The sequence below is a fragment of the Ornithorhynchus anatinus genome, chromosome 5, assembly GCF_004115215.2.
Source record: "Ornithorhynchus anatinus isolate Pmale09 chromosome 5, mOrnAna1.pri.v4, whole genome shotgun sequence".
In the NCBI taxonomy this organism is placed as follows: domain Eukaryota; kingdom Metazoa; phylum Chordata; class Mammalia; order Monotremata; family Ornithorhynchidae; genus Ornithorhynchus; species Ornithorhynchus anatinus.
Genome location: NC_041732.1, coordinates 68209864 through 68229000, shown reverse-complemented (window position 1 = coordinate 68229000; position 19137 = coordinate 68209864). Strand labels below are relative to the sequence as shown.

Below are 19137 nucleotides of genomic sequence, written 5' to 3'. Positions count from 1 at the left end.
AGCGAGCCGGAGCAATGTGACTCTGCAAGGACTGATAAGAGTTGATAAAGATCCAGGTTTCCTGTTGCCATCAGCACGATGTTATTTGAAAGAGCTCGATTATAATTTGAGATTCTTACGGCTGGGTAATGTGAATTATCTAGCCAGTTAAGACTAGTGGGGAACAGTGATATTTTTAATGCTTCTATATTAATGGATCGGGACACCAGAAACACAAACTGGGTGTTTTTTTTTGGAAACCTTCTGACTCAGCCACTGATAAGGACAGAGAGTTGCTGGTAGTGACAGAAATAGCAGTCCTTTCTAGGTCTGGCTCAGGGACCCCGAAGCTGACACTGCATTATGATCCATCCTATGTGCAGAAGGAGGTAATGTTCTGTCTTTTTACTTTGTGTGAATTTTTGTGTGAATAAAGGTCCGGGCAGCAGCAGTCTCTCTTGGTACCATATATGCTGTGTAGGAACCTCCCTTTCGGCTTCATCCAAGAATTGATGAGAACAACCCACCAAGATGAAGAAGTATTCAAACAGGTAAGAGTTCTGTTGAACCGAAAGTCCAAGATGGCTACGTTTTTAGCAAACGAATCCCTAGTTCGATGAGGACCGTAGTTCTGGGAGGTGGACAGTGCAGGATTTACGTGGCTGATTTCCCATTACAAACCAGTCCACAGTTTGCTTCTCTAACTCCCACCCACGCACAGTACCTCAATCTCGTCTGTCTCATCGCCAACCCCTTTGCCCACATCCTCTCTCCGTAGCCTGGAACTCTTTAGTGGAAAGAGCCCGGGCTTGGAAGTTGGAGGTAGTGAGTTCTAATCCCGGCTCCGCCACTAATCAGCTGTGTGACTTTGAGCAAGTCACTTCACTTCTCTGTGCCTGTTACCTCATCTGTAAAATGGGGATTAAGACTGTGAGCCCCACGTGCGCCAGCCTCATTACCTTGTGTCTACCCCAGTGTTTAGAACAGTGCTTGGCACATAGTAAGCACTTAACAAATACCGTCATTATTATTATTATTATTTGACAGGCCACCAGTCTCCCCACCTTCAAAGCCTTATTAAAATCACATCAGCTCTAAGAGGGCTTCTCTGATTAAGTCCTCATTTCTCCTACTCCCTCTCCCTTCTGCTTTACCTATGTGCTTGGATCTGTGCCCTTTTACCCCTTGTTATTCATTCCACCCTCAGCCCAAGCACTTATGTGCATATCCATAATTTATTTTAATTTCTTTTTCCCTGTGTAGACTTTAGTGTCCTTGTGGGTAGGGAATGTCTACCAACTCTGTTTCATTTTACTCTCCCAAGTGCTTATTTAATACAGCGCTCTGCACACAGTGAACACTCAATAAATGCAATCGACTGGTAAATACTGAAATACAGAAAACTTCCCTCAAGACTAGTGTTTGTCCTCAACCTGACCTTCCTTTCTTTGAGACAAGGATTATGGTCTCATTGCAAAATCAGAAGGATGAGAGTTAAGAATTCCGAGATCTTGGTCCATCTCTTCTAGATACCCTGCTGAGAGTCCTGTAAGACTGACTCTGCTTCAGTTTATCCTTCTGTAAATTGATATGCTAGCAAGTCCTGGTATTTATTGAGCACCTACTAAAATGCAAATCACTGTTTGAAGAGCCCGAGTGAGAATACCGGAAGGAAGGCACACAATCACGCCACTCTAGGAGTTTGCGATCTGAAAGGGTGGACTGACAGATTGTTTACATGTAACAGGTGCAGGAAGAACAACAAGGATCTGTCAGGAAGTAGTGCAGTCGGAAGAGATGACAGATTGAGAACGCAACTAAAGATACATAGGGAAAGAGGTTTTGGAAGAAGGGAATGAAATATAGTGAATGTGAGGTTAGTTAATGTGACTAGGGTGTTTTTGATTAATCAGAGAAGCGGGTCTCCAAAGGAAGCACGAATTTTAGAAGGATGTTGAAGATGGAGAGTTCTGTGGTCAGGCAGAGCGGGCTGGCGGAAGCGTGGGAATGAGGGGAGGGAGGCCAGAGAGTCGAGAATGAGGGACATTTAGAAGGTGATCTTGGGAGGAGGAGGAGTGGGTGAAAATGTCTGGACAACAGTACTGTCTGTTGAAAAGCAGTGTGGCCTAGGAGATAGAGTACATGCCTGGCTGTCAAAAGGACCTGGGTTCTAATCCCAGTTCCTCCACGTGTCTGCTGCGTGACCTTGGGCAAGTCACTTAACTGCTCTGTGCCTGTTACCTCATTCTTAAAATGGGGATTAAGACTGTGAGCCCCGTGTGGGACAGGGACTGTGTTGCATCGGACTAGCTTGTATCTACCCTAGTGCTTAGAACAGTGCTTTTTTTTTTTTTTTTTTAAGAGAGCTGGTATATAAATTGATGGTGGAATCCCTGTGAGGGAGTTAATGTGGACTGAATAATGCTTCAGCTGGTCCCTCCAGCAGGGTATGGTGCGGACTGCAGGGAGGAGAAGCAGGAGGCAGGAAAACCAGTGAGGACGCTGGACTTGGATCAGGGTGATACGCAGTTTGTTGAAGAGACGGAGACGGATTAGGGACATTTTGTGGATCAGTCAATAAATAGTGATATGTGGTAAGCCAAAAGCCAATCTGAGTACCTACTGTGTTCAAAGCCCTCGACTAGGCATATGGGGAAAATAAGAGGAAGAACTGTCAGGATTTAACAATTAAATGAATGGGGGAGCTGAAAGGCACTGAGAAGTTGAGGATGACACCAAGGATGTGGGCTTCTGGGAATAATCATAAACAACAATGATCGTGATATTTAAGAGCTTACTCTGTGTCAAGCACTGTTCTAAGGGCTGGGGTGGATACAAGTTAATCACATAGGACACAATCTTTGCTGCACATGAGGCTCACAGGCTAATTTAAAGGGAGAAAGGGGAATGAATTTCCATTTCACAATTGAGGAAACTGAGTTCCTGAGAAGTAAAGTGACTTTTCCAGGTCACACAGCAGGGAGGCAGGGGAGATGGGATTAGAATTCAGGCCCTCTGCCTCCCAGACCTGGGCTCTTTCCACTAGGCCATGCTGCTCCTGCCCTTTGAGACAGGAAGGATTTTAACAGAAATGGGAACGTTAGGAGGAGGAGTGGGAAGGAGGGAGAAGTACCTCAGTAACACTCATTGAGCTCCAACTCCCCACTGATGTCTGCCCACTTTGCAGACTTTCTTTAGGTTGATAGACTGCTGAAGAGATTATTCCTAAATCTGCACCTCTTCCTGGCCCTCCTTGTGATGTGCAGGTGTGACCTCTCTTTAAGAGAAAGATTTTTTTACTACCAGTCACCTCCAATTTTGCTGGACGTGTAGATAATGTAACTTTTACTTTATTAATATTTAATTAGGGTATTTACTTAATGGTCATTGTGTCAGAGCACTTGGTTTAGCCCTGGGAGAGGTACCGGGTAATCCATTCAATTAAAATCCCCATCCCAGAACCTTGTACTTAATCAGTGAGCTACAGGGACAGTGTCCAATGGGATAACTCTATCTAGAACAGTGCTTAACCCACAGTAAGCACTTAATTACATTTTATTGAGAAGCATTGAGGTCTAGTGGATAGAGCTCAGGCTTGGGAGTCAGAAAGACCTACGTTCTAATCCTACCTACTCCACTTGTCTGTTCTGTGACCTTGGGCGAGTCACTTCACTTCTGTGCTTCAGTTGCCTCATCTGGAAAATGGGGATTAAGACTGTGAGTCCGATGTGGGCAGAGATTGTATCCAACCAGATTTGCTGGTTTCCGCCCCAGCGCTTAGTACGGTGCCTGGCACATAGTAAGCACTTAACAAAATACCGTAATTATTGTTAGCTTTCTCAATGGCACCTAGCAGGCTAGTTGCAGAGCTGGGAAAGGAATCAGAACACCCGGGTTCTAATCTCAGCTCTGCCACTTGCTTGCCGGGTAACCTTGGACAAGTGTCAGTGTAGTCTGCGTAAATAAGTAATAGCTGCAGAATTTTCACCTTCATGGAGGTACTCCAAGCAGCTGTAAAATGGGGAGGTCAGTACCTGTTCTTCCTCCTGCTTAGACTGTGAGTCCCATGTGGGACAGGGATGGTATCCAACCCAATTAACTTGAATCTACTGCAGTGTTTGGAATATTCCTTAAAAAACACCATAATAATTAGAACCTGCGCCTCCTAACTCTAAGCACTGTGCTCTTTCTGTCCTGCTATTGGTAGTGATTTGAGAGTCTGTAATGAAGAAAAGTTAGGCCGGAGAGTAAAATATGACTATAAACACTATATGGTGCTTTTAAATGCTACTTTATCCTAAATAATTTAAAGGCACCATTAAACTTATCCCTGACCTGAAATAAAATCTTAGCTTTTTTTTTATTCCTCCCCTTCTGTTTGGGGGTATGCTGGATGACACATCTGCACCCTTGGGTGAAATTCAAATTGAGCTCCAGCTCCCCACTGGTGTCTGCCCACTTTGCAGACTTTCTTTAGGTTGATAGACTGCTGAAGGGATTATTCCCTGTGGCCACTTCTTTGAGAATGACAGACAACTGTATATATTTTTGATGCATAATTTGCTTTCCATCATTGAAATCAAAAGGGTACAACTGATTTTAATAGAGATTTCTGAGTAAGGTAAGCATTTTCTTTCTATCCCTAAGAAAACTTCCTCCTTGAGTTTTATTCAGCTGTGGTAACCTAGCACTACGTGCCAATTTTACCTTTTCTGTTTCCTTATCTGTCGGCACTATAGAGCACTGTTTCTTTGTGCTATGGAAAATAACAGAGAGGTTTGGAGGCATGACTGGTGACATCGATCTCTTTTAATCAGATTTTATGCCTAGTATCATGCCACCTTTGTGCAGTCCTAACCAATCCTGTGTTCTGTGGTTCTGGGAAACTGTAGCAGCCTGAGCTTGCGGTTTGGTAGGGTGGGGAGGTAAACATCTAAGAGTAAGGGTTTCGGTAGTTTGGCTGCAGTGTCTTGGGTGTTGTGTGCTTGAATTCTTGTCTCGGATCAGTTGTTAGCTTAATCTTGTTGAATCATAGGAGTGACAGAGAAAGCCCAGTGGCCCTTTTTTTTTTCCCTAGAAAGATAAGGGAATCCAGAGGAATAGAATCAAATCACTCTCATGAAAGGTTTACGTAGTCCCTATAAATTAACAATAGTTAGAGAATTTTCACCTTCATGGAGGTACTCCAAGCAACATTTTGTTTCGTTCTGTCTGTCTTCCCCCTTCAAGACTGCAAGCCCGGTGTGGGCAGGGATCGTCTCCCTTTATTGCTGAAGTGTACTTTCCAAGCGCTTAGTACAGTGCTCTGCACACAGTAAACACTCAATAAAGAGAAGCAGTGTGGCTCAGCGGGAAGGGCCTGGGCTTGGCAGTCAGAGGTGATAGGTTCGAATCCCGGCTCTGCCATTTGTCAGTTGTGTGACTATGGGCAAGTCACTTAACTTCTCTGTGCCTCAGTTACCTCATCTGTAAAATGGGGATTAACTGTGAGCCTCAAGTGGGACAACCTGATTACCCTGTATCTACCCCAGCACTTAGAACAGTGCTCTGCACATAGTAAGCGCTTAACAAATACCAACATTATTAAATACGATTGAATGAACGAATGGATGAACATCGTAAACAGTCGCTCATATTTAATGAGCGCTTACTGTGTACAAAACACTCTCCTAAGAGCCTGGGAGAGTAAGCCCGTCAGTGGGCAGGGACTGTCTCAATCTGTTGCCGATTTGTACATTCCAAGCACTTAGTACAGTGCTCTGCACATAGTAAGCGCTCAATAAATATTATTGAGTGAATGAGTTGGTAGGTTCCCTGCCCACAGTGAACTGGCAGTGTAAGGGGGAGACAGACATCAGTATAAATAAATTACGGATATATACGTAAGTGCTGTGGGGCTAAAGGAGAGGTGAATAAAGGGAGGAAATCCAAATGCCAGGATGATGCAGAAGAGAATGGGAGAAGAGGAAATGAGGGCTTAGTCAGGGAAGCACCCTTTATTAGTCCTCAAGGCAGACCACCAACATGTGGGAAGTGAGTATTTTCTCTAGTTATTTGCAGAGATGGGCTGAGAGAGGGTGAGATATCAGGAGGCTCAGTAGGTTGTAACTGGTCTGAGAGGGGAAAGAGCCAGTGTGGCACTTATCCCAAGGATCGTGAAGAACCCTTTGCCCTGTCCTTGCACCTCCTTCTCCTGTGTTAATAATAATAGTAATAATAACTGTGGTATTTAAGTGCTTACTATGTGCCAAGCACTGTACTAAGTGCTGGGGTAGATAAAAGCAAATCGTGTTAGACACAGTCCCTGTCTCACATGGGACTCATGTCTCAATCCCCATTTTACAGATGAGGGAACTGAAGCACAAAGAAGTGAAGTGACTTGCCCAAGATCCCACAGCAGACACGTGGCGGAGCCAGAATTAGAACCCATGTCTTTCTGACTCCCAGGCCCATGCTGTATCCGCTACTCCATGCTGCTTCTCAGCTGTGCTTTAGCTGTGCTCCCATGACATGTGAAGCAGCATGGTGCAGTGGCTAGAGCACACTCCGGGGAATCAGAAGGCCATGGGTTCTAATCCCAGCTCCACCACTTGTCTGCTGGGTGACCTTGGACAAGTCACTTCACTTCTCTGTGCCTCAGTTCCCTCATCTGTAAAATGGTGATTGAGACTGGGAGCCCCACGTGGGACAGGGACTGTCCGACCCCATTTGCTTGCATCCACCCCCAGCGCTCAGTACAGTGCCTGGCACACAAGCACTTAACAAATGCCATTATTATTATAATTGTTTATCATTATCATTCCCCACCTAATTCCCCTTCCTGGAAGGGGAATGGATCTTTTCTGAACCCATGGCCACCATCTGAACTTGGGGATGACCCTTGAGGTGGGTCTTCCAGCCAGCAGCATTGCCCTTGTGTGGCTTTCTGGGCTTAGTTTCTTGACCCCACATTGAGCCTATGAGCCACCGTCACTGCAAGGCCCCTCTGTAGTCCCTCCTCAGTAGAAGCATCTAGTGGGGTAACGAGGCTTGGGGCTGACCTGGGCTGGGGTCACTCAAATCATTTGCAATATCTGAAGTTGTCTCCAGCCTGGGAATCCTTCTGTAAGCAGCGTTCGTAAGCTTGGGGTGAGCGCTCACACCCTCTCTCTCTCTTCCTCTGAAGTGGTATTAGGGAGGGTGGAGAAAGTGGCCAAGCTGGGCCACCTCTAGAGAAACCATGCTTCAGAGGGACAGGAAGGCAATCCCAGCTCTGCCACTTGTCAGTTGTGTGACTGTGGGTAAGTCACTTAACTTCTCTGTGCCTCAGTTACCTCATCTGTAAAATGGGGATGAAGACTGTGAGCCTCACGTGGGACAACCTGATTACCCTGTATCTACCCCAGCGCTTAGAACAGTGCTCTGCACATAGTAAGCGCTTAACAAACACCAACATTATTATTATTATTAAGTACCAAGCTGGCCCCTGTTCTGTGGGGGAAATTTGAGATTTTGCATTCTTAAGATGATTTCATCTTCAAATATTTCATTCTTTCCTTTTACCTCAGTGTTCCAACGTGCTAGTCATTTGTCCCACGTCATCTCACATCTTATCGATCCTTTGGAATTGGAAAGAGAGACTAATCAGTGTTTCGTAGGGGGAGGGTGGGGTCTTAAAGTGCAGCAGTTGTGTTGGTTGATTTGTTTTTTCTTCTTTCTGTTAAGGGATAGATGAGTTAAATGGTAAAATCCTTTGAAATCCAGGTCACCCTTGAAAAGGAGGATAGCATAGAATCACGTGGCTCAATGGAAAGAGCTTGGGCTTGGGAGTCAGAGGTCATGGATTCTAATCCTGGCTCTGCCGCTTGCCAGCTGTGTGACTTTGGGCAAGTCACTTAACTTCTTTGTGCCTCAGTTACCTCATCTGTAAAATGAGGATTCAGACTGAGAGCCCCACATTGGACAACCTGATCACTTTGTATCCCTCCCAGCGCTTAAGTGCTTAACAGATACCACCATTATTATAATTATTATTAGCCAATCAATGGTGATTATTGAGTGCTGACTCTGTGCAGAACACTACTGAGAGCTTGGCAAAGTACAATAAAATAAAGTTGGTAGACACGATTCCAGACCACAAGGAGTTTACAGACTGGAGGGGGAGACATTAAAATAAATTACACTTAGGGGAAATAGCAGTGGGCAGAGATATGTACATAAATGCAGTGGGACTGAGGGTGGGGTGAATATCAAGTGCTTAAAGATTACACATCCAAGTGGGTAGGCAGTGCAGAAAGGAAGACAGAAAGACAAATGAGGGTGAGTCAGGGAAGGCCTCTTGGAGGAGATGTCATTTTAGGATGGCTCTGTAGTTGGGGATAGTCGTGATCTGTCGAATATGATGGGGGAGGGAATTCCAAGCCAGAGGGAGGACAGGGCGAAGGCTCAGTGTGAGGTAGATGAGACTGAGGTACAGTGAGTAGGTTGACATTAGAAGAGCGAAGCGTGTGGGCTGGATTGTAGTAGGCAATCAACACGGTAAGGTAGGAGAGGGGGAGCTGATTGAATACTTTAAAGCTGATGATAAAGGAGATTACGGTGTAACCATTGGAGGTTTTTGTGGAGTGGAGAGATATGGACTAACTGGGTTTGGGGTTGTTTTTTTTGTTTTTCTTAAGAAAAATCATCTTGGCAGCAGAGCAGAGTATGGAAGGGATATGAGTCAGGGAAGGCGGTGAGGCGGCCGATGCAGTAGTCAAGGCCGGCTTTGCTAAATTCTTCTTGGATCTGAGTGGTAACAGTTCAGATGGAAAGGAGAGACTGATTTCTAGAGATGTTTTAAAGGTAGAAATGACGGGATTTGCGGACAGATTGAGTATGTGGGTTGAAGGAGAGATCAGTTGAGGATAATGCCAAGGCTTGTAAGATAGGGAGGATAGTGGTACTTTCTACAGTGATGGGGAGGACAGGATTTGTTTGGGAACAAAAGGAGCTCTATTTTGGACACGATTAGCGTGAGGTGTTGATGGGATATCCAGGTAGAAATGTCCTGAAAGGCAGGAGGAAATGTGAGACTGGAGAGCAGGAGAGAGCTCAAGGCTAGAGCAGTAGATTTGGGAATATTGGGCAAAATTTACTCTGGGCAATTAGCCCTCCGTCTTACCGGGTGAAAAGGATTTGTTTGAAAATAGGAAGCTTTTTTAAACCATAAAATCATAGGTAGATAGCCAAAGCTCTTTACTGTGGAGGTAGGGTTGCATTGCTTTCTTTAAGTAATTATGAGGATTTGAGATTTTAATTGTAGAAAAAGATTTCATAACATTCTGAGTCTACTTTTCTTTTCAGTATCCCTAAGCTTAAAGTTATGCCTGAGCTAACATATTATTATTATTGTATTTAAACGCTTACTATGTGCAGTGCACTGTTCTAAGCGCCGGGGTGGATAAAGGGTAATTAGAAGGTCCCATGTGGGGCTCACATTTTTTAATCCCCGTTTTTACAGATGAGGTAACTGAGGCACAGAGAAGTTAAGTGACTTGCCTAAGGTCACACAGCAGACAAGATGGCAGAGCCGGGATTAGAACCCACGACCTCTGACTCCCAAGCCCGGGCTCTTTCCACTAAGCCACGCTGCTTCTCATGGTATGGTAACTGAGGCCCAGCTAGAGAAGTGAAGTGACTTTCCCACTGTTGGAATCATTTTGTAGATTGACTTAAATATTGTATGTAGAGAAGCAGCCGGGCCTGGGAGTCAGAAGGACCTGTGTTCTAATTCCCAGTTCTGCTACTTTTCTGCTTCATAGCCTTGGGTGAGTCACATAATTTCTCTGGGCCTCAGTTCCCTCAACTGCAAAATAGGAATTAAGACTGTGAGCCCCATGTGGGACATGGACCGTGTCCAACCTGATTAGCTTGAATCTCCCCCAGTGCTTAGTACAGTGCCTGGCATATAGTAAGCATAGTAAGTGCTTAACAAATACCATAAAAAGATTACTATCCAACTGATATTTTGTAATTCACCTTAGTAGTGCTGGAGTTAGAGAATTGCATTTTTAGAGGAGAAGCAGAGTAGCACATTACTGCTACCTGAGTTCATCGGCAACAGTTAATACATTCTGTACCCAGAGAGATCCAAAGACACTTCACAGAAACATTGTAATCCAGTAGACAGTTTTGCTTTTAAAAATAAGAGGAGATATCTGAAGTGGGTACTTACTGGAATGGAATACAATTAGTAGGGAAGCGAGCTTTGTCCAATTTATCAAAGGATACTGCAGAAAATTTTTAATAGCAAGCTTTCTGATGTTTGGCATTTTGGTCCCCATTTCTTCATTTGTTCATCAACAGCAATTCTTGTTTTGACATTTATTACTTTATGTTGGTCGCCTAGACTGTTTCAGGATCCTAGCTGAGTCACTCAAGATGAATGAAGCCTGGGATTAGATGTGACCAGGAAGCCTTGCCCAGAATATTTACAAGTCTTTGAGGAAAATTCTTGCACCCTAGAGTTTGAACATCAGGTTGAGAATTCATTAAATAATATTTAGAGTTAGAAGGTTCATATCTGATGTTTCTATTCACTATAAACATAGATCTTTTTTGTGGTATTGGTCAAGCATTTACTGTGCGCAAACCTCTGTACTAAACACTGGGAAAGAAGCAATATACTCAGGTTGGACATGGTCCCTGTCCCACTTGACGTTCTCAGTCTAAGTAGGAGGGAGTAGGATTTAATCCCCAATTTAGAGATAAGGAAACTGAGGCTCAGAGAAGTTAAGTAACTTGTCCAAGGTCATACAACAGAAAGTGATGGAACTGGGATTAAGGCCCAGGTCCTCTGACTCCTAAGGCTTTGGCTCTTCCCACTAGGCCATGCTGCTTCTCCTTGGCATGATAGTTTGAATTGCTTAAGTATCCCCCCATTCATAATGGTACTTAACTGGGCAGTTACTGAGTTGAGAAAAGAAAATCAGGTCATTGTACCTGTCTCACATAGAATTCCCAATCTAGGAAATAGAGCAGTTATTTTGCCAGGGTTTACAAGTGAAGAAACTGAGGCTCAGAGAGATTGTGACTGAATTAAAGGCACACAACCCACCAGGGGTAGAGCTGGAATTATAATCTGGATCTCCTGTCTCCCAGTTCCATATTTTTTCCATTAGGCCCTGCTTCCTCCCATTGATTTGATGCCTGGGTGGAAATAATTTTTAGGGAAAAAACCTCATTTCTGACCAAAAGCTTTGTAAAATTTCAATGGATTTGGGAAAACACTGAGAAGTTACTCTAGTTTATGCATAAATTAGCGTTATTTCTTAATGTCAGACACTACAAGTTTGACCAAAAAATGAGGTGGAGGACCGGAATAAGGATGAGAGATGCTTGCAACTTGTTGACAGTGTTAATACTTGGAAATTGTACAGTGCTCTTTATTTTTCCCCCATCAATCAGTAGTATTTATTGAGCACTTACCGTGTGCGGATCGCTGTATTAAGTGCTCGGGAGAGTACAGGGTAACAATACAGTGGACACATTCCCTGACCACAGTGAGCCTAGAGGGGGAGACCAACATTAATAAAAAGAGCTTTTGACATTTATGTATCTCACTTTGACGTCATGACATCCCTGTGAAGTAGAGACAGACAGGTATTATCTCCATTTTAGAGATCAGGAAACTGAGGCACAGAGGTGCTAAGTGTCTTGCCCAGCATCATACAGCAGGCCAGTGACAAACTCCAATACCATAATCTTATCACTAAACCACACTGCCTCCATGTTCTTATGCTCTCTGGAAATTGGGTGGTTACTTGCAAATCAACTTTCCACCTGAGGAACAGATGGGTTGGAGCAAGGGGCATCCCTGGAGATTGAAGCAGGGATTCTTGTGGCTCTGGAGCCTGAGAGCTGGTGGAATTCTCCCAGGACCTTCTGGGGAATAGGAGTTATCCAAATGGGGAAGTTTGGCCTCATCTGCTCCGTAAGAATGTAACACCAGTTTCCCGGGACAGAAGTACCTCATATCCTCATGACCTGTTTCCCCTTGGGAATAGAATGAAATGGCCAAGTGTCCACATCTAGATCTGTCGGTTTCCTGTTCTTGAATGATCTCATACTGTGATTCCTTTTTCCTTACAGATCTTTATCCCCATCTTACAAGGCCTGGCTCATGCTGCCAAAGAGTGCTCCCTTGATAGTGACTACTTCAAATACCCCCTTATGGTAAGACCTAAAAAAAAAAACCAACAACTCTATCCAACAGTTCTGCTTAAAGACTATTTTCATGCATTGTTTCCCAGATGGTGAAATCAACTTTGCTCCATTTCGGGTTTTACATTTCAAATGTGAAGTCATTGGGTATGATGGTTCAATATGCTCATCCCTCCACCTCGCAAATGATGTTGGGCACTTCCAGGCTTGGCAGGCTGCATCTGCCAAGTCCTAGGCTGCCTGGAGCAGGAATGTAGTCACGCTGTAAAATGCATTCCCTCCTGACTGGTTCTATTGGTCTAAAGTATGTAATGAGGTTCCTTCTTAGATACCTCTGATTCAGTGGCAAAGATCTTGACACACATAAATAAATGAGACGTAAATATATTAGTAAAAAATAGTTCAAGAACAGATCATTGACGTGTCTAAAACATGATTACAGTTAGAAAATTAACTTTTCACATTTGACTTTTGAAGATTCCTCCTCTGAAGAGGAATTCTTCCCCACCAAACCCACTTCCTCAGGCTGTAAGCTTCACCTGTTGCCTTTATTGCTTCCAGCATCCGTCTCCAGTTGTCACCTTAGCTTTGTGTGGCTCTGAGATTGCGAACTGAGGTTTATTTGGTTTTTTGCTACATGGGCAGAACTGCCAGCCATGTTTCGATTTCAGGGACATGACTACAGTGGCGGTGAAGGAGTCAGAAAGAATACAGGCGGATGTGCCGTTGGCTGAATCTACTGCCCAGAACTCTAGGAAGAAACATATTTTGATTATGCAATCAATCAGTTGTATTTATTGAGTGCTTATTATATGCAGAACACTGTACTAAGCGCTTGGGCGCATACAACAGAATTCATATTCCCTACCCATGTAAATTGAATGCATCTAGCCTGGATGTCATTGAGAGGATGTGTAGAATCAGATTATATTTCAACTAAAGCTTTGAGGCATCATTTTATAGGCACAGTGTTGGCATTTGTGTTGCTTTTTCTAAGTAATTTTTCCACTAGAAAAAGACTTGGCCACCCAGTTAAACAAAAAAGCTAATAAACCAAAGCATACAATTTTTAAAAGGTGATGTTTAAAAAAATTGGAAATGAAAGGAGTAAGAATGATTAGTTTGAATTTGGAAAAGAATTCTGCAAAGCGTATTTGTCCTGTGAGGGTTGCTCATTATACTTCTGGGCCTTTATGAAATTACATTTATGGTTGCTAAGCAATATTAATTACATTGACATTGTTCGTGGCAATCCTGACATGGAGAGTATGGAGGAGGAGGTCAAATGTAATACTGTTATTGATTTCAGCACAGCCGTAATACTTCAATTAAAAGTAGGTGTCATTTCAGCATTTTCTAAATCTTCTTTGATGGAATCAGTGACTGTTTTTCTATTGTGCTTTTTAAAAATAGTTGACTTTACTATTGTACCTTTTAAAATTGATGTCTCATATAAGCGTTTGTAGGGTCAAATATCAACAAAATGTTCCACTCAGGATCAAAAGACAAAGGCCATCATTGTGATGGACAATAGTCTTGTTTGGTGTTGTGACTGATGCTTGTATTGCAGCAAGCAGTAATGCCAGAAAGAATGGGATTAGTATAGCTAATTTTTGAAAGAATTGTGAAATGCATGTGGTAACGGAACCCATTAATTTTGCAAAGCTCTGGATAGAGTCCCAGGGCTTTTTGGGTGCTATGTTAGTAGAGAAACTTGTATTCTTATGTATTGGAACACCTAGAGAAGCAGCCTTGCTTAGTGGAAAGAGCACGGACTTGGGAGTCAGAGGACGTGGGTTCTAATCCCAACTCTGCCACCTGTCTGCTGTGTGACCTTGGGCAAGCCACTTCACTTCTCTGTCCCTCAGTTACCTCATCTGTAAAATGGGGATTAAGACTGTGACCCCCACATTGGACAACCTGATTACCTTATATCTAACCCAGTGCTTAGAACAGTGCTTGGCACATAGTAAGAACTTAACAAATACCATCGTTATTATAATTTATTATTATTAATGAACACTCTTCACTTAGAGACCCAAGAACCGGCATTCAGTTCAGCAGTTTAATCACAAAACTACCGGATTAAGAAGTTATTGCTGACAACCTCACGTATAACCCTTAAATTTCTCTAACTCCATCACGTCCCCTCGATCCCCTTTCTTTCCGTCACCACCTACCTCTTCTTTCATTGAACTCCTCCCCACCCCTTGCACCGCTTTCTTCCTCCTCCCCATCTCTGTTATCCTGTCCCAGCACCATCCTCTCCTCCTGCACCCTTCCCACAGCCTCAGCCAGGTATGACCTGTGGAATTCCTCTCCCTTACAGGGGTGCTTCCCTTCATCCTTGACCTGTTCCTGTCCCAGGCCCTACTTCTCCTCCTCCATCACTGGAACCTGGTTCTCCCCAGTTGACACTCTCTCCCCTGCTGCTCTCTCTAGAGGGGGCCTCATCTTCACCCACTCCCCAAGACTCACTGGGAAAGGGAGAAGAGTTGGTTTCCTTCTCACTTCCAAATGCCACTTTCCATTTCATTGCATTTCAGAGAAGCAGCATGGCTTAGTGGAAAGAGCCCGGGCTTGGGAGTCAGAGGTCATGGGTTCTAATATCAGCTCTGCCACTTGTCAGCTGTGTGACTTTGGGCAAGTCACTTCACTTCTCTGTGCCTTTTCCCTCATCTGTAGAATGGGGATTAAGACTGTGAGCCCCACGTGGGACACCCTGATTACCTTATATCCCCCCAGCGCATAGAACAGTGCTTGGCATTAGTAAGCGCATAACAAATACTATCATTATTATTTCCACCTCCCCCATCCCTCTCTTTCCCTTCCTTTGAAGCCCATATCATCCACCTCTACCACCCACTCCAGTTACTAGTCAAGGCCATCTACTCCCCCCAGGCCTCACCTGCAAGCTCTTTGAACTGTTTCTATTCCTTTCTCTCATTCCTTCCCTCTTTCTCCAGTGATCCTTGGGAACTTCACAGTATCCATGTGGATGTTCCTGATGACTCTTCCGCGCCCACTATCTATCACTCTTCATCTCCACTGACTGCTCTACCCCACCTCACCCTCTCAACAATTTGGACATGCGCTTGATCTCATCGTCTCTAGTCACTGTACAGTTTGGACCCTCAACATCTGAAATGTCCCTGTATGACCCCAACCTCCTTACCTGCCTTCTCTACCACATGCCCCCTCCCCACAAATCTATCTTGTTCCCTCAGAGAGACCTTCTGTCTTTTGAGTCCATCCAATTTTCTCAAGTCGTCATGTCCCATATAGTTTCTATTCCAGAACTACCTTCCCTCAACAACCAAATTGACACCCTCAACACCATCTTCTCTCCTGACCTCAATTCACTCGTTCCCCTGTCTCTTCCCAGTTCTCATGCCACTAACCCACAGTGGATCACCTCCACAGTCCTCTTCCTTCGTTCTGATGCCTGAACCGCAGAGCGCTGCTGACGGAAATCCAGTTTTCAGACTCACCCTGTCCACCTCAAGTTCATCCAAGCCTGCTTTTACCCTTCCCTCTCCGCTGCCTGGCAACATTGTCTCTCCGTCCTTATTATCTCTCCATCCTTATTGACTGCCATACCAATTGCCCTCGTCATTTGTTTGATATTTAACGCCCTCCTCCAACCCTCTGCCCCTCCACTTCCCCCACCTCTTGCCTCAAATGACCTGGCCACATACTATATTGTGATAATTGAAACCATAAGCTGTGATATCCCTAAAATTTCCCCTGCTCCTCTTCTCTCCTTCCCTCCTTCTGTCCTTTCTTCAACTCTCCCATCTTTCCCAGCAGTATTTCAAGAGGAAATCTTCCACCTTCTCTCAAAATCTGCCTCCTCCACCTGCACCTCTCACCTCCCTTCACACCTTATGAATGCTCATGCCCCCTCTTTTCTTCTTCCCTGAACACCTTCTTCACCTACTCACTCTCCAGTAGCTTTCCCCACACTGCTTTCAAAGATGCTCGTGTTTCTCCTATCCTTAAAAAAAAAAAAAAACAACCCTTTCTTGACTCCATGGCTCCCTTTAGTTAACGCCCCATCTCCCTCCTACCATTCCTCTCCAAACCCCTTAAGCAGATTATGTATACCCACTATTTCCACTTCTCTCCTTGACCCCCTCCAATCAGGCTTCTTTCCCTTTCATTCCACAGAAACTGCCCTCTCAAAGGTCTCTAATGAACTCCTTCTTGCCAGATCTGAAGACCTCTACTCTATCCTAATCCTCCTCGACCTCTCAGCTGCCTTCGACACTAATGACCACCCCCTTCTGAAACATCGGCTTCGCGGACACTGTTCTCTCCTGGTTTTCCTTCTGTCTCTCTGGTCACTCCTTCTCAGTCTCTTTCATGAGCTTTTCTTATCCCTCCCACCCCCTAACTCTAGGAGTCCTTCAAAGTTCAGTTCTGGGTCCCCTTCTATTCTCCATCTACAACCACTCCCTTGGAGAACTCATTCACCTCCATGACTTCAACTGCCATCTCTATGCAGCTGATTCCCAAATCTACATCTCCAGCCCATCTCTCTCCTTCTCTGCAGTCTCGCATTTCCTCCTCCCTTCAGGACATCTCTACTTGGATGTTCCGCCAACGCTTCACACTTAAAATGTCCAAAGCAGAACTCCTTTTCTGCTCACTCAAACCCTGTCTTCCCCATGACTTTCCTATTACTCTAGGCAGCACCACCATCCTCCCTATCTCATAACCTTGGCATTATCCTCCACTCATCTCTCTCATTCAACCTATATATTCAATCTGTTAGCTAGTCTTGTCGGTTCTACCTAGACAACATTGCTAAAATCTGCCTTTTCCTCTCTATTCAAACTGCTCCCATGTTAGTTCAAGCACTTATCCTGTCCCGCGTTGATTAATGCATCAACCTCCGTACTGACCTCCCTGTCTTTCCCCACTCCAGTCCACACTTCATTCTGCTGCTTGGATCATTTTTCTGCAAAAAATTCCCAGTCCATGTTTCCCCATTCCTCAAGAACCTCCAGTGGTTGTCCATCCACCTCCACATCAAACAGAAACTCCTTACCATCGGCTTTAAAACATTGTCACCTTACCCCCTCCTACCTTACTTTGCTGCTTTCCTACCACAACCCACAGCAGCCCACACGCCTTGCTCCTCTATTGCCAACCTACTCACTGTACCTCGCTCTCATCTGTCTCACTGCTAACCTCTCACCCATAGCGTAGTGAACAGAGTATGGGCCTGGGAGTCGAAGGTCATGGGTTCCAATCCCAGCTCTGCCACTTGTATGCTCTGTGACCTTGGGCAAGTCACTTCCCTTCCTCTGTGCCTCAGTTACCTCATCTGTAAAATAGGGATTGAAACTATGAGCACCACATAGGACAGGGATTGTGTCCAGTTTGATTTGCGTTTATCCACCCCAGCCCTTAGTACAGTGCCTGGCATGTAGTAAGTGCTTAGCAGATACTATTATTATTATTCCTCTTACCTGGAACTTCCTCCCTCTTCATATCCCACAGTCACTCTTCCCACTTTCACTGCCTTGTTAAAAGCACATCACTTCCAAGAGACCTTCCCCAACTAAGTCCTCATTTCCTTTTCTCCCATTCCCTTCTGCCTCACCCTTGCACTTAGATTTGCACCCTTTATTCACCCCTCCCTGCAGCACTTATGTACATATCCGTAATTTATTTATAGTAATGTCTGTCTCCCACTTTAGACAGGAAACTCATTGTGGGCAGGGAACGTATCTACCAAGTCTGTAATATTGTACTCTCCCAAGCGCTTAGTACTGCGTGCTCTGCAAGCAGTAAGAGTTCCATGAATATAATTGGTTAAGGATTTTATCTAGTGCTCAGCAGCCACTGTATCTCTCAGAAAGGATAAGAGGGGAAGTAATTTGCTAGAGAGAGGAAAATTTAATTAAAATGCACTGTTTCTACCTGAAGGTCATATCTCCAAGATGTAACTGCATGTTTTAAGTTACTTCCAAAATTTCTTTATACATCGTTCCCTATTAGTATATCATTTCCTGCAGTATTTCAAAGTGGGAATTTTGAACAAATGGAAACTATTGTAATAAATGCATTTAGCAGGGAATTAATACTTCTAGCGAAGCTCTTCTGTCCATCATTTCAGATACACTCAAACCCTAACAGGTAAACTTCAGCAACAATAGTTACTTCCTCAGAGGAATTCAGAGGACAGCTGATTAAATATTTGTGTGTATACACACACATAGTGTGTGTATACGTTGCGAGAGAGCAGTAATAGTATTTAGTAAGTCCTGTGTGCTGAGCACTGTACTATGTGTTTATATATTCATCTAAAACATAGAGCTCTTTTCATTGGTGACCTGGTAGTGTGTAATGTTTCTTTTTATTGCTATTTTTGTGAACAAAGGTAAAGTGTGTTTTTTGGCATGCAAAATGTGTATGCTAAATGTATCTCTAATTTTCATAATAGGCGTTAGGTGAACTCTGTGAAATCAAGTTTGGGAAAACTCACCCCATGTGCAGTTTGGTAAGTTTTGGTTTTTGTTTTTTTCTGGGTGGAATTTGATTTTTAAATAAATCCAAACCTGTCTGATTTTTGCAACTTTTCCAAAGTAACATTATTGGACAACTTTTTCCCCAAAACTTACTGTAACTGGTTTCATGGAAACTGAATAATAGTGTTAAAGGACTCTGAGTGTAAAACTATCATACAGTACAACCACTGCCTGGAATGAAGTCGTGTACTTCCATCTGTGCTTTTTGGGAAATGTGACTTATTAATAGGAAGCAGCTGCTGCGTACTAAAATTTTTCGAATCACTTGATTACGTTAAGAGTAGCTCAGTTTTGAACATTTGACCTGACAATGGGAAGAAGGCCCATCCATGTGTACACTGATAAAGAAGAGAAAACATTGGAGGGAGTCTCAGCACAGGTGAGTGGCTTGTGTTAAAAAGCTGCATTTCACCAGCTGTGGTGGAGGTTGAAGTTT

The 19137-nt window shown here is 44.0% G+C and overlaps 1 protein-coding gene across 3 annotated transcripts in view; it reads left to right on the top strand.

Moving 5' to 3' along the window:
• The window catches only part of UBE4B (ubiquitination factor E4B), a 110865-nt gene that overhangs the window by 56736 nt on the left and 34992 nt on the right, over positions 1-19137 (top strand). For all 3 annotated transcript variants that reach the window (XM_029065064.1, XM_029065062.2, XM_029065061.2), the window contains 3 exons: positions 416-530; positions 12091-12174; positions 18617-18673. In XM_029065064.1, the coding sequence (XP_028920897.1) occupies positions 416-530; positions 12091-12174; positions 18617-18673 (256 nt within the window). The remainder of the gene's footprint in view (positions 1-415; positions 531-12090; positions 12175-18616; positions 18674-19137) is intronic.